Source organism: Mustelus asterias, chromosome 11 (assembly GCF_964213995.1).
Source record: "Mustelus asterias chromosome 11, sMusAst1.hap1.1, whole genome shotgun sequence".
In the NCBI taxonomy this organism is placed as follows: Eukaryota; Metazoa; Chordata; class Chondrichthyes; order Carcharhiniformes; family Triakidae; genus Mustelus; species Mustelus asterias.
Window position 1 is genome coordinate 66,609,573 of NC_135811.1, and position 22,205 is coordinate 66,631,777.

Below are 22,205 nucleotides of genomic sequence, written 5' to 3' on the forward strand. Positions count from 1 at the left end.
GAGAATGTGAAGGGAAGCACCACTAAACCTTGAGGCTGGCCTGCTTTAACCATCATTCACCTCTCCAAAGAATATGACAAGCTCAAGCAGCGGAGTGGCCTGACAGTGATGCACAGTCTCCCCGTTTGAACAAGAGCTCTTTAATAGGCTGTGCAAAAAATGCTGCATTGTCTGATGGCAGTTTCATCAATGAAAAGCTTCCTCCGCCGCTAAAGCACATGTGCTTTGCACGCACACCGCTGGCATTTAGAATTTTCATTATAATTGCATGGGGAAAGGCAAAAGAAGAGAAAATGCAATGGTGTGCAGTTCGACTTGTGACATCAGGAATGACACTGTTGACAAAATCCCAGCCTCTTGAGTTTCATTCAAAATACAGACTTGAGCGTTGGTGAATAGGTACATCTAACCTACAGTCACTGAGTTATCATATGGAGAAGTAATGATTTCATTATATTCTATATCACCCAGCTATAATATGCTGCATTTATAGTGCAGTAAACAGCCTATCAAACCTTTGTTTCAAACTGGCAGTATGAAGGATGTTTTGGGGCTTTATTTAGGGAAGCAGTTCATCCTTACTGTATGTAAGTTTCTTTCACTAATCCAGAAACACCATGATTTGTCAATGATTGTACCAGCAATTAGAGAGAGCAACAATATGCTTCGTCACTGAGTGGTCAAAAATCACATTTCTGACTTCCTGCATGGCAAGTCTTTAGATCTCAATCAGGTCCTCAAGGGAATTTTTGAGAATGAAGGTCACAGTGTTGGGAGGGAGGTAGATAAATTTAATGCATTCTGCTTCTGAATGCTAATTTCAAGCTGAAACAAAGAGTCATAGAGGTTTACAGCATGGAAACAGACCCTCTGGCCCAACTTGTCCATACCTCCCCCTTTTTTTAAACACCTAAGCTAGTCCCAATTGCCTGCATTTGGCCCATATCTCCCTATACCCATCTTACCCATGTAACTGTCTAAATGCTTTTTAAAAGACAAAATTGTACCTGCTTCTTTCAGACAGTCACCATCCTCTGTGAAAAAATTGCCCTCTGAACCTTTTGTATCTCTCCCCTCTCACCTTAAACTTATGCCCTCTAGTTTTAGACTCCCCTACCTTTGGGAAAAGATATTGACTATCCAGCTGATCTGTGCCCGTCATTATTTTATAGACCTCTATGAGATCACCCTCAGCCTTCTATGCTCCAGAGAAAAAAGTCCCAGTCTATCCAGCCTCTCTTTATAAATCAAACCATCTAGTCCTGGAAGAACCCCAGCAAATCCCTTCTGCACTCTTTCTAGTTTAATAATATCCTTTCTATAATAGGGTGACCAGGACTGTACACAGTATTCCAAGCATGGCCTTACCAATGTCTTGTACAACTTCAACAAGACATCCCAACTCTGTATTCAATGTTCTGACCAATGAAACCAAGCATGCTGAATGCCTTCTTCACCACCCTGTCCACCTGTGACTCCACTTTCAAGGAGCTATGAACATGTACCCCTAGATCTCTTTGTTCTGTAACTCTCCCCAATGCCCTACCATTAACTGAGTAAGTCCTGCCCTGGGGTTCAATCTACCAGAATACATCACCCCGCATCTATCTAAATTAAACTCCAACTGCCATTCGTCAGCCCACTGGCCCTATTGATCAAGATCCTGTTGCAATCCGAGATAACCTTCTTCACTGTCCACTATGCCACCAATCTTGGTGTCATCTGCAAAATTACTAACCATGCCTGCTATATTCTCATCCAAATCATTAATATAAATGACATATAACAGTGGACCCAGCACTGATCCCTGAGGCACCCCACCATTCAGAGGTCTCCAGTTTGAAAAACAACCCTCTACAGCCACCCTCTGGCTTCTGTCATCAAGCCAATTTTGTATCCATTTAGCTACCACACCCTGGATCCCGTGAGATTTAACCTTATGCAACAACCTACTACATGGTACCTTGTCAAAGACCTTGCTAAAGTCCATGTAGACAACATCAACTGCATTGCCCTCATCTACCTTTTTGGTTACCCCTTCAAAAAACTCAATCAAATTTGAGAGACATGATTTTCCACTCACAAAGCCATGCTGACTGTCCCTAATCTATCCTTGCGTCTCTAAATGCCTGTAGATCCTGTCTCTCAAAATACCTTCCAACAACTTACCCACTACAGATGTGAGGCTCACCACCCTGTAGTTCCCAGACTTTTCCTTGCAGTCTTTCTTAAACAAAGGCACAACATTTGCCACCCTCCAATCTTCAGGCACCTCACCTGTGACTATCGATGATTCAAATATCTCTGTTAGGGGACCCGCAATTTCCTCCCTAGCCTCCCACAATGTCCTGGGATACACTTCATCAGGTCCCGGAGATTTATTTACCTTGATGTACTTCAAGACTTCTAGCACCTCCTTCTTTGTAATATGTACACTCCTCAAGACATCACTATTTATTTCCCCAAGTTTCCTAACATCCATGCTTTTCTCAACAGTGAATACTGATGAGAAATATTCATTTAGGATCTCACCCATCTCTTGTGGATCCGCACATAGATGAGCTTATTGATCCTTAAGAGGCCCTACTCCCTCCCTAGTTACTCTTTTGGCCTTTATGTATTTGTAGAAGCTCTTTGGATTCTCCTTTGCCTTATCTGCCAAAACAATCTTGTGTCCTCTTTTTGCCCTCTTGATTTCTCTCTTAACTCTACTCCTACACCCTCTATATTCGTCAAGGGATTCATTTGATCTCAGCTGCCTATGCATGTCATGTGCCTCCTCCCTCTTCTTGAAAAAGGAAGCACATCACAAATAGCAGGTCACCTAACTGCCCAGTCTATTGTGAAATTAATGCATCCTGGAGGGGAAACCTTAAAAGAGGGGAATAAATGCAAAATGTGATTTTCTTTTAAATTGAAGAAGTGTTATTATCTCAGAAGTATTGAACTGTGCTCATTGACTCGAGCGTGCCACTATCGTCAGGCAACCCCCTTTGTTAGTGTATATGTTTCAATTTATATACAGCAAAAATCTACTCAGCAAAACATTCCCTTTTATAGATTCAACTGTCATAGAATGTCATCATAGCTGAAACTGGAATGAAAGCTCTTAAATTCTATGCTATTTAATTCTACATCACTCTGCATCCAATTCATTTGAACAACTCAGATGCAGTAGTGTGACATTTGGTGCATTATTGTTGAAGCTGTCAATCAGCTAGACAGTGACAGGAGCTGTTGGGTCAGACAATAGTCAAAGTCCATAATTTCCAGTTACACCCAATCCCTATTGACTGAATTAAACTGGCTTGTACAAACCAATCCAATTTCTCATCCAAAATCCTGACCATAAGGTCAATTTAAATTCAAGATGATAATTCAAGCAAAAGATGCAGTTACAATTGTTATAACCTTGGACGAAGCCCATTAATATAAATTGCATCAGAGCAATCATGTAGAAGAAAATCATCCTCAGTATTGCCTGCGAATGTCGTCAGCAAGCAATTGCTTTCTGCAAGAGATGTCAGAGGCCGTAGACACTACCTGCCTGCTGATGTTCAGCCTCTACATGAATCTGATGACAATGAGGCAAAAACCTCTTTTGAAATAAATTAATTCCTAAGGTATGACATTGCAAATATTAACGGTAGCTTTTGGCAATAATGTAACCTTCTTCCCTTCAGGTTACAGGACTGCTCATGAACACATTATAGAAGCCAAACCTTCAATTCCACAACAGCTCTCTATTGTAACCAATAGTGTTTGCTTACTGCTACACACCTGTGATTTTTACTGCCTGCTATGGATTGTGGCTGCATTAGTACATGGTTGTTATGTACAGACGCAGTTCCCTTTTAATTAAGCACTGGCAGTTGAGTAAAAACTGAGCCTTGCCATTGATGCTTTCTCAGAAATAGCAAAAACTGACTAGCATTGTTAATTATTTTAAAAGAATTATTGCTTTATAGGAAGGTACCATGCATTAGAACAAAGAGAACAAAGAAAATTACAGCACAGGAACAGGCCCTTTGGCCCTCCAAGCCTGCACCGACCATGCTGCCCGACTTAACTAAAACCCCCTACGCTTCTGGGTACCATATCCTCTATTCCCATCTCATTCATGTACTTGTCAAGACGCCCCTTAAAAGTCACTACCGTATCTGCTTCCACTACCTCCCCACTGATTACTGATGACATATGGGGAATAATTTAGGATTAGTCCTCTTGGTGCAGAGCTACTTGTAATTATTGGGTCAGGTCAGGTAGAGATCAGTCAATGCATACCTTATGCATTGTGACTGATAAAGGATAAAAGTAGGCCTCTATGTCTAAAGTCCAGAAATGTGCACCACCAATGTTAATTTGTAAAATCTACCTCATTACTAACATTTCCACTGGCATTATCGATTCTTTATGCTGCAAAGGGATACACACTAGTACACCCAAAATGGATACAATGAGGCCTATATACATGTATTGTGGTTACAATACTAGGTGAAATCTTTCATCCCAGTGAAAAGCAGTCTAATGTGTTAGGATGCTGATGACACTTTAGCTTTAGGGAAGCACCCTACGCTTTCTATTTACCAAAGAGGCCATTGGACATACATTCATTTTCCTCCGACATCGTGACAGGTTCAGCAATAGGGACACCTTCAGCTCCCGAAAGGTTTTCAAATCCTCTCCAAATCCTTCTCGTGGGAATTTCTTCAATGCGTATTGGTATCGCTGCGCTGCTTCCTTTACTTTTCCTTTCTGATCAAAGAAGGAAAAAGCATTATTTTAGACAGGGTAAGTTTAAATAAAAGGCTGAATTCAATAAATTGCATTTTCAGGCTTGATAACTAGGAAGTAGGAATTAAAAGCAAATAAATAGAACTTGATTTTGGACTTAACTGGAGTCAGGTCTTGAGAGTAACTGGAGTCAAATGTTAGGATTAACCAGAGGGTGGTGTAAGGATCATTTTTGGGATTATCTAGAGATACTTTTGGGGATTAACTGGAGGCAGATCTCTTTGGACCTCATATGGAGGTATTTCAAGATTTCTCAAAACAAGCTAAAACCAAGAAATAACCAATGTACGTTGTCCCAAGTAGAGTAACTGAAGCATGGAACTGCAATTGGTCCCATGCCTCAGTTACACTCTACTTTTGGTCCTCCTTTCATCATGTGATGCTATCAGAGAATGGACTTTGACTTCCATTACTTGGTCTTAATTCATGTAAAGTTAAGCTGGACAACTCGCTACAGCCACAGGTTATAGCTGCATTGAAAATGGATTGCTTGATGTAGTGATGATTCCAAATAATAAATTGGATTTGGACTTTAATCGCAGTGTGCATTGTGTCCCCAGGAGGATTCATCTTACACTATGTGATTATGGTGCTGCTTATTCCCACAAATTCTAACAAACTATTAACATCCTGCTCAGGATCAGTAACCCGTGCATTTACAATGAAACCAATTATCATGAAAAATAACCATCTTATTCCAACAAGAATACTAATGTGCAATGGGGGGAGCAAATCAAACAGAATATTAATCAGCTTTCAAGATTGACATTCCTAGATGTGAGGCATCAATTTAGATGCAATTCTTTAACATGCTGCACAATATTCATTGATACTTCTATGCTGGGGACACCAAATGCAGACTTGCTGACTACTTTTTCAAAAATCTCCATCCCACCCCCAAGAATTACTAACTTCCCTGTGGCTCGTATTCTAGTTTTGTCTCCTATTTCCACACAAACCTTCCCATAGAGTCATAGAGGTTTACAGCATGGAAACAGGCCTTTCGGCCCAACTTGTCCATGCTGCCCCTTTATTTAAGCTAGTCCCAATCGCCCATTTCCCCCAAACACATCTTACCCATGTAACTGTCTAAACGATTTTTAAAAGGCAAAATTGTACCCGCCTCTACTACTACCTCTGGCAGTTTCTTTCAGACACTCACCACCCTCTGGGTGAAAAGAATTACCCCTCCGGACCCTTTTGTATCTCTTTCCTCTCACCATAAACTTATGCCCTCTGGTTTTAGACTCCTCTACCTTTGGGAAAAGATATTGACTGTTTCACTGATCTATGCCCCTCATTATTTCATAGACCTCTATAAATTCACCACAAACCTCCCAAGCTCCTGAGAAAAAACTCCCAGTCTATCCAGCCTCTACCATCAAGTCCTGGTAGCATCCCAGCAAATCCCTTCTGCACTCTTTCTAGTTTAATAATATCCTTTCTATAATAGAGTGACCAGAATTGCACACAGTATTCCAAGTGTGGCCTTACCAATGTCTTGTACAACTTCAACAAGATGTCCCAACTCCTGCATTCAATGTTCTGACCAATGAAACCAAGCATGCTGAATGTCTTCTTCACCACTCTGTCCACCTGTGACTCCACTTTCAAGGAGCTATGAACCTGTACCCCTAGATCTCTTTGTTCTGTAACTCTCCCCAACACCCTACCATTAACTGAATAAGTCCTGCCCTGGTTCAATCTACCAAAATGCATCACCTCGCATTTATCTAAATTAAACTCCATCTGCCATTCGTCAGCCCACTGGCCCAATTGATCAAGATCCCGTTGCAATTCTAGATAATCTTCTTTACTCTCCACTTTGCCACCAATCTTGGTGTCACCTGCAACTTACTAACCATGTCTACTAAATTCTCATCCAAATCATTAATATAAATGACAAATAACAGTGGATCCCTGAGGCACACCGCTGGTCACAGACCTCCAGTTTGAAAAACAACCCTCTACAACCACCCTCTGGCTTCTGTCATCCAGCCAATTTTGTATCCATTTGGCCACCTCACCCTGGATCCCGTGAGATTTAATCTGAGGCAACAACCTACCATGTGGTACCTTGTCAAAGGCCTTGCTAAAGTCCATATGGACAACATCAACTGCACTGCCCTCATCTACCTTCTTGGTTACCCCTTCAAAAAACTCAATCAAATTTGTGAGACATAATTTTCCACTCACAAAGCCATGCTGACTGTCCCTAATCAGTCCTTGCGTCTTTAAATGCCTGTAGATCCTCTCTCCCAAAATATCTTCTAACTACTTATCCACTACAGATGTGAGGCTCACCACACTGTACTTCCCAGGCTTTTCCCTGCAGTCTTTCTTAAACAACGGCACAACATTTGCCACCCTCCAATCTTCAGGCACCTCACCTGTGGCTATCAATGATTCAAATATTTCTGCTAGAGAACCCGCAATTTCCTCCCTAGCCTCCCACAATGTCCTGGGATACACTTCATCAGGTCTCAGGGATTTATCTACCTTGATGCACTTTAAGATTTCCAGCACCTCCTTCTCTGTTTTATGTACAATCTTCAAGACATCACTATTTATTTCCTCAAGTTCCCTAACATCCATACTTTTCTCAAAAGTGAATACTGATGAGAAATATTCATTTAGGATCCCTCCCATCTCTTGTGGATCCACACATAGATGACCTTGTTGATCCCTAAGAGGCCCTACTCTCTCCCTAGGTACTGTTTTGCCCTTTATGTATTTGTAGAAGTTCTTTGGATTCTCTTTTGCCTTATCTGCCAAAACAATCTCGTGTCCTCTTTTTGTCCCCCTGATTTCTCTCTCAACTCTACTCCTGCACTCTCTATACTCTTCAAGGGATTCACTTGGTCCCAGCTGCCTATGCATGTCATGTGCCTCCTTCTTCTTCTTGACCAGGGCCTCAATATCCCGTGTCATGCAGGGTTCCCTACTTCTACCAGCCTTGCCATTCACTCTAAGAGGAATGTGCTTACCCTGAACCCTGGTTAACATACTTTTGAAAGCCTCCCACTTACCAGACATCCCTTTGCCTTCCCACTGACTCCCCCAATTAACTGTTGAAAGTTGCTGCCTGATGCCATCAAAATTGGCTTTGCCCCAATTTAAAATTTTAACTTTTGCGCCAGCTTTAGCTTCTAATACTGCTCTAGCCAAGCTGAATTTCCTCAAATGCACATTCCACCTCAATGCACAGAATTGGCCTCATGAACATCCTGAAGCTTCCTGGTCCGACTTTCGAAACTTCACTCTTCTGTTCTTGCCTGTTTCTCCCATTCAAATTTCATGTTATTTTCTACTTTGGAGCTGGTTTATTCACCTCTTCTAATGTGTTAGATGCCATTTCTATGTCACTTATTTGATCTTTCAAGCTTATGTGCTATAAAGCATTTGTGGCTTTTGTAATGTTTGACTGTTATCTATTGTCACTCCATTTTTAAAGAATTTCCAAACAGCTAAGAACAGAAATAAGGTGAACATTTAAATACATTTTTCCTCTCACTCCCCACAAGATATCATTCAAATGAGGTAGTCCAGACACCCAAGAGATCCAGTTTAAAAATGTGAAGGAAAGACGTCCCACACATTATGAGCAGTTTCATGTCAACAACAATTTGTGATTATATTGCATCTTTAAAATCGCAAAACAAGCCAAGGCTCTTGATAAAAGCATTATTAAACAAAATCTGAACTGAGTCAAGTAGGGAGATATTAGGTCAAGTGAACGAAAGGAAGAGGTTTTAAGGTGGCAAGAAAAGTAGAGTGGCAGAGAGGTTTATGGAGGGGGTTCCTGAGCTGAGGGCTAAGACAGTTGAAAGTACAACTTTCAACGGTGGAGCAACATACAAAGTGGATGGGCAAGAGGCAGAATTGAAGGTGTGCAGAGAGTTCAGAGGGCTGTGGGTTGGAGGAAGTGACATAGACAGGGTTTGGCTTTGAAAGTCATATTAAAGTGCTGTACAGTCCTTGAAAGTCATGATTTGGAGATGCCGGTGTTGGACTGGGGTGAACACAGTAAGAAGTTTAACAACACCAGGTTAAAGTCCAACAGGTTTATTTGGTAGCAAAAGCCACAAGCTTTTGGAGCCTTAAGCCCCTTCTTCAGGTGACTCACCTGAAGAAGGGGCTTAAGGCTCCGAAAGCTTGTGGCATTTGCTACCAAATAAACCTGTTGGACTTTAACCTGGTGTTGTTAAACTTCTTACAGTCCTTGAAAGACAGTTGTCTGTTTAAGCAGCCCAGATTTTAACCTCTCCAGCCTAACCTATGCATCTCTACATTGCTCCCTTCCCAGCTGGCTAGTGATATTCTTTGAACAGGTTGGGAAATCAAGCAGAAACAGAGACTAGTTAATCAAAATGATTAATGGGAGCCAGTCACATTCAGTTTACTGACATATTAACTCTGGAACTAAATAGGGGAAGGGAAAGGAGGAGAAAAAAATCACCAACGCTGGAAACCTCCAACCTTGCCTGTGGCTGGGATTCCCCAGTCCCGCTGCAGTGAAGAGAGTTTTGGCTGAGCGTTGAATTCTCCATTCTCGCTGGCATCGAGGGCAGGGTGAACGTGATCGGAGAATCCCGTCCCAAGTCTTCATTTCTCAGAGTAAAGTCTTATACAAAATAATATGCTTTTCTGCATCATACTTCACTTCAAGACGAATAGTATCTAAATTTTAGATGTAATAGATGATCATTATAAGGATATCCCCCACTACTTCTTCACCCTGCAAGTACTTTGCCCCCACCTTTGGTTAAATGCCACAACTTTAGTTCTTCAGAAGATGATTATAACTGCACACTGCAAGATATTCAAATTGAACAGCCTGTGAAGGTTATCCAGGCTGTGCATCATAACCAAGGGTTACAATTCTTGGCAATGATCTAGCTTGTCGAGGGTTATTAAAAGCAATGTGGTTCATCTTCCTTTTTATCGTGTGAGGAAATGAATGCTGAGCCACCAGGTGTCAGGCTCATCTTACAAGACAAATGGCTGACTTCACAGAAGATGCAGTGACACCAGGTGTTAGGGAACATGCAACAGCACTCTAAGACTCATTTTCAGTGGCCTTTGTTTTGCAGCTCTCACAGTGACAAAGCAAACTGGAATATAGTGGGTACAGCCCATTGCTCCCCTGTGCAGTAGGTTGGTGCTCCCAATTTTAAAAAGATATATAAATTATATATTCCCACCACCTTCTCATTCAATTTATGTAGTTCCTCTTCTTTCAATATTTCTTCGTTAAGTGTAAGCAAAGCGTAGACATCCCTGACTTCCCACACTTCTCCATAAATCTAACCTTTGCTTAGTGCTCTCAGATGGTCAGAGGTCCTGATGCAGGGAATCACAGGTAATGTGCACATTATACCATCACTGTGGTGGAGCACTTTCTTCTATTAATAAGCTGAGGTACCTGACTAGCCCCATATTTATTTATTTAGATTAAACCTAAAATTTGATTCTGAAATCATAGGAACAATTTGTCTTCAGACATTCCCATGGAGCATCATCTTGCCTCCCCTACCATCCACCACCCACCCCCCCCCCCCCCCATCATGTAAGGATGTGTAGGACAGATGTGGTCCGAATTCCACTTTTCGTAATTTAATATCACACTCCTGAGGCAGGCAAGTTTGAGAGAAAAGCAATCCAAATACACTAACCATTGACCTCTCTATATTCTAGTCATTATGAGATGGCCACTCTTTAGATAGGTTATAAAAAAGCAAGAATAGCACTGAGGTTCATTTCTAGTGGGATAGAATTGAAAAGCAGAGTTTTGTTAAAACATGTACAGAACCATGGTCAGACCACACTTAGAGTTCTATTATAAAAATAGATAGAAGCAATGGAGAGAGTGCAAAAATGATATACTCAAATTATACCAGAACAGAAAGGTTATACTCATGTGGAAAGACTGAACAGTTTGAGGCTTTTTACTCCAGAAAAGAAGACTGAGGGGTGACTTATTTGAGGTATTTAGGTCTATAAAATCGTTGGATAGACATAGAGAAAATGAAAACCAGGAGCCAAAATTAAAAACATATGGTGTAGGAGCAAGAGTAGGCCATACAGTCTATGAGCCATTCAGTAATTTCTACCTCTACATTACTTTGCTAGCCTATCCCCATATCCATTGGTTCCCTCAAGAATAACATTATCACTAATTAATCCAGTAGGGAATTGAGGAGAAACATCTTTACCCAGAGGTAGATTAGAATGTGGAATTTGCTGCCAGAGGATGAAATGAGCAGCATAGATATATTTAAGGGGAGGCTTGATAAACTTGAATAAAGTGACAGAGAAAGGGATAACAAAAGGTGTTGATGGGCTTAGATGAAGGAGGTTGAGAGGGAGTTCATGGAACACCACCATGACCTATTGGGCTGAATGTTTTATTTCTGCAAATATTAGTTTAATGCTTCCTCTGCAACATTATCCCATTTTATTTTCCACTTTTTAAAGTTCTATCAAATAATTAACTGAAATTGTGAATTCATTTTACGTCTTGAGATTATCATTTAGCATCACTGATGTAAAGACATGATAGAATTTCTGCCATATAGAGCTCTCTGAAACTATCTCTGATTGCTGATACAAACTCCAGTGTAATGGGAACATTTTTGGAAGTACGTGATTTCATGGGATTACATAATGAAAAATTGCATGCTCAGTGTGAAAGGATAATGTTTTTGTACTTTCTACTAACCTAGACAGATTGGTATTTTAATACTCTTATCAAATTTTGTAAAAATGTGATTCTCTTATCTTTCAATTTTGCTGCAGCTAGGTATCAATGTAACAAGATCGATCTTGTATTATAAGAACATAAGAAATAGGAGCAGGAGTAGGCCATCTAGCCCCTCGAGCCTGCCCCGCCATTCAATAAGATCATGGCTGATCTGACGTGGATCAGTACCACTTACCCGCCTGATCCCCATAACCCTTAATTCCCTTACCGATCAGGAATCCATCCATCCGCGCTTTAAACATATTCAGCGAGGTAGCCTCCACCACCTCAGTGGGCAGAGAATTCCAGAGATTCACCACCCTCTGGGAGAAGAAGTTCCTCCTCAACTCTGTCTTAAACCGACCCCCCTTTATTTTGAGGCTGTGTCCTCTAGTTTTATCTTCCTTACTAAGTGGAAAGAATCTCTCCGCCTCCACCCTATCCAGCCCCCGCATTATCTTATAAGTCTCCATAAGATCCCCCCTCATCCTTCTAAACTCCAACGAGTACAAACCCAATCTCCTCAGCCTCTCCTCATAATCCAAACCCCTCATCTCCGGTATCAACCTGGTGAACCTTCTCTGCACTCCCTCCAATGCCAATATATCCTTCCTCATATAAGGGGACCAATACTGCACACAGTATTCCAGCTGCGGCCTCACCAATGCCCTGTACAGGTGCATCAAGACATCCCTGCTTTTATATTCTATCCCCTTCGCAATATAGGCCATCTTGCCTTCTTGATCACCTGTTGTACCTGCAGACTGGGCTTTTGCGTCTCATGCACAAGGACCCCCAGGTCCCTTTGCACGGTAGCATGTTTTAATTTGTTTCCATTGAGATAATAATCCCATTTGTTATTATTTCCTCCAAAGTGTATAACCTCGCATTTCTCAACGTTATACTCCATTTGCCATATCCTCGCCCACTCACTCAGCCTGTCCAAATCTCTCTGCAGATCTTCTCCGTCCTCCACACGATTCACTTTTCCACTTATCTTTGTGTCGTCTGCAAACTTCGTTACCCTACACTCCGTCCCCTCCTCCAGATCATCTATATAAATGGTAAACAGTTGCGGCCGGAGTACCGATCCCTGCGGCACGCCACTAGTTACCTTCCTCCAACCGGAAAAACACCCATTTATTCCGACTCTTTGCTTCCTGTCGGATAGCCAGTCCCCAATCCACTTTAACACACTACCCCCAACTCCGTGTGCCCTAATCTTCTTCAGCAGCCTTTTATGGGGCACCTTATCAAACGCCTTTTGGAAATCCAAAAACACCGCATCCACCGGTTCTCCTCCATCAACCGCCCTCGTCACATCTTCATAAAAATCCAACATGTTCGTCAAGCACGACTTTCCCCTCATGAATCCATGCTGCGTCTGATTGATCGAACCATTTCTATCCAGATGCCCTGCTATCTCCTCTTTAATAATGGATTCCAGCATTTTCCCTACTACAGATGTTAAGCTGACCGGCCTATAGTTACCCGCCTTTTGTCTCCTTCCTTTTTTAAACAGCGGCGTAACATTAGCCGTTTTCCAATCAACCGGCACTACCCCAGAATGCAACGAGTTTTGATAAATATTAAAATATTAAAAGTATTAAATTGACTCAGCGGGTTACTGGATGCACGGAATTATTGCAGAAATGGCAGCAGCCTCCATCAAGCAACATTATCTACTAAGGGCTAATGGATAATTTGATTGATTTATTCCGACACATTTGAACATTTGAACATTAACTGATCTATTTATTTACTTTAAAAAGGCATTTCATTTCTCTCCTCATATTGTGAATGAGAAATGAGCAAATTACAACTGGAAACATGCACAAATTAGAGCTGTTCTTTGAGTGCATGAAATTAGGTAGTGGTAGGCACTTATCACATGTTTCTGAGGTCCATCCCAATAGTGATTTGACATTTAAATTTGGCAGCTACAACCAGAAGTACATTGCCTCAGAAGATCTAATGTAGATCTGTAGATCTAATGTAAAGGGGGGCTATACAATAAATGGCAGAACCATCAGGAGTATAGACACACAGAAGGACCTGGGTGTACAAGTCCACAGATCCTTAAAGGTGGCAGCACAGGTGGAGAGGGTGGTGAAGAAGGCATATGGCATGCTTGCCTTTATTGGACGGGGCATAGAATATAAAAGTTGGCATATGATGTTGCAGCTGTATAGAACGTTGGTTAGGCCACATTTGGAATACTGCATCCAGTTCTGGTCGCCACACTACCAGAAGGACGTGAAGGCTTTGGAGAGAGTACAGAGAAGGTTTACCAGGATGTTGCCTGGTATGGAGGGTCTTAGCTATGAGGAGAGATTGGGTAAACTGGGGTTGTTCTCCCTGGAAAGACGGAGGATGAGGGGGTGACCTAATAGAGGTGTATAAAATTATGAAGGGCATAGATAGGGTGAACAGTGGGAAGCTTTTTCCCAGCTCGGAGGTGACGAACACAAGGGGTCACGGGTTCAAGGTGAGGGGGGGGCAAGGTTCAACACAGATGTCAGGGGGATGTATTTTACACAGAGGGTGGTGGGGGCCTGGAATGCACTGCCAAGCAAGGTGATTGAGGCGGACACGCTGGGATCGTTTAAGACTTATCTAGATAGCCATATGAACAGACTAGGAATAGAGGGATACAAAAGAATGGACTCGCGGGCACATGAGCAGCGCAGGCTTGGAGGGCCAAAGGGCCTCTTCCTGTGCTGTATTGTTCTTTGTTAGAAAGCAGGACACACAATTTAGAGTCCAACTCTACTCCAAGCCTAGATGAAGTATGCTGCACGAGGGCATGATGTCATAATAAAAGCTTACAAAATTTAGCGAAAATAAAGAGAGAGAAATAAAAGAAACATGAATAAAGGGGATATTCATTTTATGCAGACGTTCAAAGTTAGATTTAACTTGGATTTCCTCAAAGGTAAAAGGGAATGCCTCAGCCGGCTGCAGTTTAGCCCTCATGCCAATTAATCTGTGGTTCATCTCACCTTGTAAAACATGTCTCCTTCTTCCATCAGCTTGCTCAGGAGGATGATCATGATGTCCGGTTTTGAGGTGGCCATTGCCCACGTCGCTGGACCTGCAGTGCACAGGATGCATGAGGGGTAAAACACACATAATGCCAGGGTAGGAAACTGTATGAAAACCACCTATAGGAGAATGGAGGTAGAGAACAACTTTGTGTTTAGGTATTGTGCCACATAACTATCATTTAAAATGGTGTCATCCTCATTTGTTGAGGGTTATAACCACTAATATTTATAAGTTCATTAAAAGCAGATTTGCTTAAAAATTCTACTTTCTCATTAATTAATAAGTTAATGAAGAAGAGCTTATTTTGATGCATGTGTGTTTTAATGTAAAAAAAAATCACTTTTAAATAAAGTGAATTGGAATGTACTTTATGATTATTGCAAGTTATGTCTTAGCTGAAAATATGGGGATTTAATTTGACCTAAAAACTGCAACTCAACCACAAAACCACAACCCAATCCTGCTCCCGCTTTCCTGAGCCAAGTGGGAAAGGTCGGACAATATCCAACAACATTATTTGGACAGTTGTGAGAATTGTGCCAATTATTGTAAATTAGCTTTTGTGACCTGTCAAACTAGTGTGCAACTTATCCACTGGTGGAAGCGTTTTCCTGCCTGTGTGCTTTTCACCAGTGTAAGCACAATCTGACGTCTTGCACTAAGGATTTGTGTTCATTAAGAATGGAAATTGAGACTTTGAGTACAGATTTAGCTGAAAGCTTTTTAATATTCAACACAAAGAAGCGACCTTGATTTCAGTGCTCTTTTTGATCGGTATTTGCATAAAGGTCTTAGAAGCAAAAAGGCACTCCTATCACTGTGTCTGGTGCACTGGTTAAGAGGATCACAATCTTTTCAGTGCAAAAAGGCCATTGAGCCCATCCAGTCAACAGTAACTCTCTGATAGAGCATTCCACCTAGTCCCACTCCACTGCCTTATTCCCGTAACCTTGCACACTCTTTCTTTTCAGATAGCAATTCAGTTCCCTTTTAAAGACCTCGATCGAGCCTGCCCACCACCCTTTCAGGAAGTTCATTCCCCAACTCTATCCACCTTCTGGGTGAAATTTATTTTCCTCACATCATTTTTATTCCTTTTGCCAATTATTTGAATCTGTGCCCTCTAGTTCTTGATGCTCTTGAAAGCGAATAGTTTCTCATGCTCCTCAGAATCTTAAATATCTCTATCAAGTCTCCTCTCAGCCTTTCTTTCTCCGAGGAAAACATTCCCAACCTCTCAAAACTATCCTCGTAGCCACAGCTCATTATTCTTGGAGTTATTCTAGTGAATCTCCTCTGTACTCTATCTAATGTCTTCACATACTTCCCCAAGTATGGTTCACATAACAGGGTGCAGTACTCCAGATGAGGCCGAACTAGTGTCTTATACAAGTTCAACATGATCTCCTTACTCTTCCATACAACATCCCTATGAAGAAAACCTTAGATATTTTTGCTTTATTAACTACTCTCTCAACATTCCCTGCCATTTTCAATGATTTATGTACATATACACCGAGGTGCCTGTTTCTACACCTTGTGCAAAACCTCTTTGTGCACTACTTTAACAATGTTACATAAATGGGTTAAAGATTTGCTAAATTCACAGGGACAGAATTTTTGCAGAAGTGCATTAACCAGCATGTTAAAAGTAGCACTCAGTGAGTCTTCAATCCTATTGTGTCAAATGGTCATCACCTCTTTGGAATTACTTTTATAATATCACATTATAATATTATGCATTGATATATCATCTTGTTGCACCTCATTTGACAAGTTTATTTTATAGTAGGAGGCTGCTGGGAATATTTAATACAACCGTTTGAAACACAAGCTGTAAAGCCAGCAATAAAAGCTATATGGCTTCAATGTAACTTAAAATCATCACCATAAGATTCAATTAAATGGGTCATTGCTCAGTCTTGAAGGGTAGAACACAAAGAACAAACAAAGATAAGCAGCAGTGGCTGGAAGGCAGAGAAATTTGCGGCTTTTGGGCAGATCAGAATGAAAATATATTGCATTGATGCTTCAATCCCAATTTAGGCAGAGAAATCACTGGATTCAACTGGTCCCTTGAAAGGAGCCGAGGCATTATTCTGTTTAACAGAAATAGGAAATGGCCAACTGTAAACCCAGGGCTGATTCAGGTGGGTGGTGATCACAAAATTGCTGGAATTCTCGAACAACTGTGTATGTGAACATGTTCCAAAGATGTGACCTATAAACTATGCAAAGTAGTATAATAGTAAAAATTACAGCACAGTCTATAACAGCCAACATCACGACAGCATGGGATGATACCTTTAAACCAGCTTTTGGTAAATTTTGCACTTGTCAAGGGAGGTATGCAGCATTGGGAAACATACTTTTTCTCATTTGAGGCATCTAATGTTGGTGTGAATTTACATTGTTAACTTGGGGAGCCAGCAAATATACCTAAACATATTGCTATACTTTAATGTCATTTTGGTTTTCTCATATAAAACAGACCTAATAAAATATACATTAAGAGGGTTCTGATTATTGCTTATGTGAGTAAACTATGTCCACATAGTCCACTCATTCTCATTAAAACAGGGCATAAGATTAAATGGGATTCTTGATTAGTGATCTGGCACTATGCAATGGATGTTGCACTAACACCCACTACCTTTTTTTTTTACAGGATTCTAAATGCAGTAAAACAATTTTATATCATCATTTTGACACTATGCTAAAGCTGATATCATGAAGTAGATGGACTGAAACAAAAAAACATACTGTATTCTCAAAAACATTCTGAATTTGGATTTACGGCCAATAGTTGCGAGATATAATTTCGGTGCTCGTCTATTTTATCTTTACAGCCATGATGAGGCTAACCAGCTTTCCATGGAAAATCTTAATCAGAAGCACCAAATAAATATGCAGCTGATTGAGAAAATTACAGTGTAAACAAAAGAAGAAAATTACAGCAAAGGAACAGGCTCTTCGGCCCTCCAAGCCAGCACCGGCCATGCTGCCCAACTGAACTAAAACCCCCTACCCTTCTGGGGACCATTATCCCTCTATTCCCATCTTATTCATGTATTTGTCAAGGTGCCTCTTAAAAGTCACTATCGTATCTGCTTCCACTATCTCCCCCGGCAGTGAGTTCCAGGCATCCACCATCCTCTGTGTAAAACACTTGCCTCGTACATCTCCTTTAACCTTGTCCCTCGCACCTTAAACCTATGCCCTCTATTAATTGACTCTTCCACCCTGGGAAAAAGCTTCTGACTATCCACTCTGTCCATGCCCCTCATAGTCTTGTAGACTTCTATCAAGGTCGCCCCTCAATCGCTGTTATTCTAGTGAGAGAACAAACCAAGTTTCTCCAACCTCTCATAGCTAATGCCCTCCACACCAGGTAACATCCTGGTAACCCTTTTCTGTACCCTCTCCAAAGCCTCCACATCCTTCTGGTAGTGTGGCGACCAGAATTGAACACTATATTCCAAGTGCGGCCTAACAAAGGTTCTATAAAGCAGCAACATGACTTGCCAATTTTTTAACTCAATGCCCCGGCCGATGAAGGCAAGCATGCCGTATGCCTTCTTGACTACCTTCTCCACCTGCATTGCCACTTTCAGTGACCTGTGTACCTGTACACCCAGATCCATCTGCCTATGAATACTCTTAAGGGTTCTGCCATTTACTGTATATTTCCTATCTTTATTAGGCCTTCCAAAATGTATTACCTCACATTTGTCCGGATTAAACTCCATCTGCCATCTCTGTGCCCAAGCCTCCAACTGATCTATATCCTGCTGTATCCTCCGATGGTCCTCATCACTATCCGCAAATCCACCAACCTTTGTGTCGTCCGCAAACTTACTAATCAAACCAGCTACATTTTCCTCCAAATCATTTATATAAATTACAAACAGCAAAGGTCCCAGCACTGATCCCTGAGGAATGCCACTTGTCACAGCCCTCCATTCAGAAAAGCATCCTTCCACTGCTATCCTCTGTCTTTTATGACTGATTAACAGTTTTAACAACACCAGGTTAAAGTACTTTTATGACTGAGCCAGTTCTGTATCCACCTTGCCAGCTCACCTCTTTTCAAAGACTATTTCCTCGGGTGGATGGAGCTATTACATGGGGGCATAACTATAGGGTTCGTGGTGGGAGATATAGGAAGGATATCAGAGGTAGGTTCTTTACGCAGAGAGTGGTTGGGGTGTGGAATGGATTGCCTGCAGTGATAGTGGAGTCAGACACTTTAGGAACATTTAAGCGGTTATTGGATAGGCACATGGAGCACACCAGGATGATAGGGAGTGGGATAGCTTGATCTTGGTTTCAGATAAAGCTCGGCACAACATTGTGGGCCAAAGGGCCTGTTCTGTGCTGTACTGTTCCATGTTCTATGTTCTACCTCTGATCCCATGCGACCTCACCTTCTGTACCAGAATGCCATAACGGACCTTGTCAAAGGCCTTACTGAAGTCCATGTAGACAACATCCACTGCCCCCTACCCTCATCAATCATCTTTGTCACGTCCTCAAAAAACTGGATCAAGTTAGTGAGAAACGACCTCCCCTTCACAAAACCATGTTGCCTCTCGCTAATACAACCACTTATTTCCAAGTGCAAGTAAATCCTGTCTCGAAGAATCCTCTCCAATAATTTCGCTACCATTGACGTAAGACTTACTGGCCCGTAATTACCTGGATTATTCTTGCTACCTTTCTTAAACAAAGGAACAACATTGGCTATTCTCTAATCCTCTGGGACCTCCCCTGCAGTCATGATGTGGAGATGCCGGCGTTGGACTGGGGTAAACACAGTAAGAAGTCTAACAACACCAGGTTAAAGTTCAACAGGTTTATTTGGTAGCAAAAACCACTAGCCTGTTCCGAAAGCTATTGGCTTTTGCTACCAAATAAACCTGTTGGACTTTAACCTGGTGTACTTCTTACTGTGTGTAACTCCCCTGTAGCCAGTGAGGATACAAAGATTTCTCTCAAGGCCCCAGCAATTTCCTCCCTTGCCTCTCTCAGTATTCTGGGGTATATCCCATCAGGCCCTGGGCACTTGTCTACCTCAATGTTTCTCAAGAACCTCAGTACCTCTTCCTTAACCCTGCTGGGCAATGACTTTTTGTGACCCCTTTTAGCCCTCCGTACTCTTAGTCCTCCTTACTCTTACTCCTTGCTTAAGTTTTTTTCTACCAAGACATCTAGTTTGGATTTGACTAGCAACTCAACATTATAATTTGTTTCACTGACATCCTTACAAGTGTTGCAAACAGCAGCCGTAATGATTATTTTTATAAGGATTTTCAATGACTCAGTCACACATAAATGTCTGTGTTAAAAAAGGCTGTCATTTGAGACTCTTGTATCTATATGCGACAAATCTAGATGGGACTTTGTTATGTTACTTGTGGAAGTGCTTAGAACAGAGATAAATCTCAAGGATTTGAATCACTGGCCCCTTAAGATCCACATGTCATTTCAGACACAGTCATCAATACAGTGCTGCGTAAATTAAATGAGCAATTGCGTAGCACTGGTGCCTGGTTCTGCGACAATAATCTCTGCGGTCAAAAGGGTAGTGGATTATATTGCAGACACTGCTCTCAAACTTGCGTACTGATATTCTGTAATATGAATTAATTTAGATTTATGGAATGTCAGCTGTTTTACATTCAAAAGCTTTCTTCAAAATTGTGCAGGGGATCCTGGCAGTATTTAGAAACCAGTATGAGTATGCGTTACCTGGGAGTTTGGCGGAGGCAGGTTTAATTGAGGCATTCATGAGGGCATTAGATGATTACTTGAATATAAACAATGTGCAGGGGTATGGGGAAAAGGCAGGGGAATGGCACTAAGTCATGATGCTCGTTTGGAGAGAGTGCAGACACAATGAACCATAACAATTCTGTGATTTTGTGAATTTACAATGATGCAGAAGAGGAAATGATGCAAGGGCAGATATTAAAGTTTTGGGAATTGTTTTTATAGATGAAGCAGTTACTGCAATTGAGAAAAGCTGAGAAAAGCAGAAGGAAAAACTTGCATTTATAGAGCGCCTCATCACATCCTCAGGACCTGCCAAACTGCTTCGCATGAGCAATTACCTCTGAAGTATAGTGATTGATGTAATGTTAGTAAATTTGACAGCCAATTTGCAGACAACTAGAACTGCTAATGGGATTAATTAGAACAGACAACAGCATTATGATAACCATGGCATCAATACAGTGGTTGATGGTGGCTAGAAATGTCCATAATGTTCATTATTACAATCAATCCAAATAGAGAATATTTATAGCCCTGAATCACAATTTATGTTGTTGTTTACCAGATAAGTTGTCCTCTACAACAATCCTATTGGTTGTTTTCATTAGGGGTGGATAAACAAAAAAAAATCTTTCATGCTGTCCAGACTAAACTGGAGGAAGGCAAAAAAAATCAAATCATCAGAATGTACCTCGAGGACGACTTGGGAGTGTTTGACAACCTTTCCAAGTGATGAAGAAAGGAGAAAAAGGGAACGGATTTTTTTCAAAAAAATGTGAAGATGAAAAACAGAAAGAACAAAAAATAGCAGTGAGCAAGCAGCAAAGCTAGTGCACCAGCAAATCATTGTACAAAAACACAGCACATAAGAGGAATTTGTGAAGCCAGCAGCAGACACACAGTAAGCTACCTAAAGCACACAGTTACGTTTAGAAGCAGCAGTCCCAAGGCTGGAAGAATCCAGTGGATATGGGAACCTGGGTCTCAAGATTGTTTTAAAATATAGGTCCTAGTTGCTCTAACATACATGTAATGTATGCACAGATGTAAAATACAAACAAAGAAAATTGCACCAATTGTTTACACACCCAGAAATTTGATCCAACATATGCATAATTGAGATTGAGGTCCCCACATAAGCCTAGAAACAACAGCAATGGTCTAGATTCTCTGATACAACTTCCACTTCTACTTTTGGGATTGTACATTTTAACCATCTGACAAAAAATATGTTATGGTTAATTCTGGGTTTGGAAATGTGGCTAAACATCAGAGATCAGATTCATCTTCTTTTAGGTTCACTATCACTAAATTGCTGCAAAATGTACAAGAACACTCAAAAATAGGAGAGGTTTGAATATTGAAAAGAAACCCCAGAAATACAAGAAGAAATAAATTACTGGTTAATGGATAACCAATTGAATACCTATTATGTTCAATAGTAGATTTCCATGTGTTAACATCAACGGCAAACCAAACCAACAATGTGTATATTTTTTCATCAATATAGCTGGAGTAAAGAATTGTTCATTCCCCTTCCTGTCCCCACCAAAGATCTAACAAAAAGATCAGTAATATAGTTTATGAAGTCACCAACTTTCATTTCCCGAAATATTTGGACTTGAAAGCGACAACTGTCCTTTCAGGTTTAATCTTGAATTGAAAAGTTTCTCAGCAGCTTTCAGTGTAGAGAACACTTTATAACATGATAAATAAAGAAAAAATATTGGAACAACATTAGCTACTTTTCACTCACTTCAGGAAAACAGAGCTAAGTTCCCTTTTTAACTTTTCATGGCTTAAACAGCAGGAAAGATATGTTGGTCTGCAACCAATCTACTTCCTA

General features: G+C 41.0%; 1 protein-coding gene across 3 annotated transcripts in view; it reads right to left on the reverse strand.

Annotated features, from left to right (window-relative positions):
* The window catches only part of LOC144500569 (protein TANC2-like), a 1,073,639-nt gene that overhangs the window by 31,549 nt on the left and 1,019,885 nt on the right, over positions 1–22,205 (reverse strand). For all 3 annotated transcript variants that reach the window (XM_078223699.1, XM_078223697.1, XM_078223698.1), the window contains 2 exons: positions 14,539–14,630; positions 4,609–4,755 (listed from right to left, as the gene is read on the reverse strand). In XM_078223699.1, coding sequence (XP_078079825.1) covers positions 4,609–4,755; positions 14,539–14,630 — 239 coding nt within the window. The remainder of the gene's footprint in view (positions 1–4,608; positions 4,756–14,538; positions 14,631–22,205) is intronic.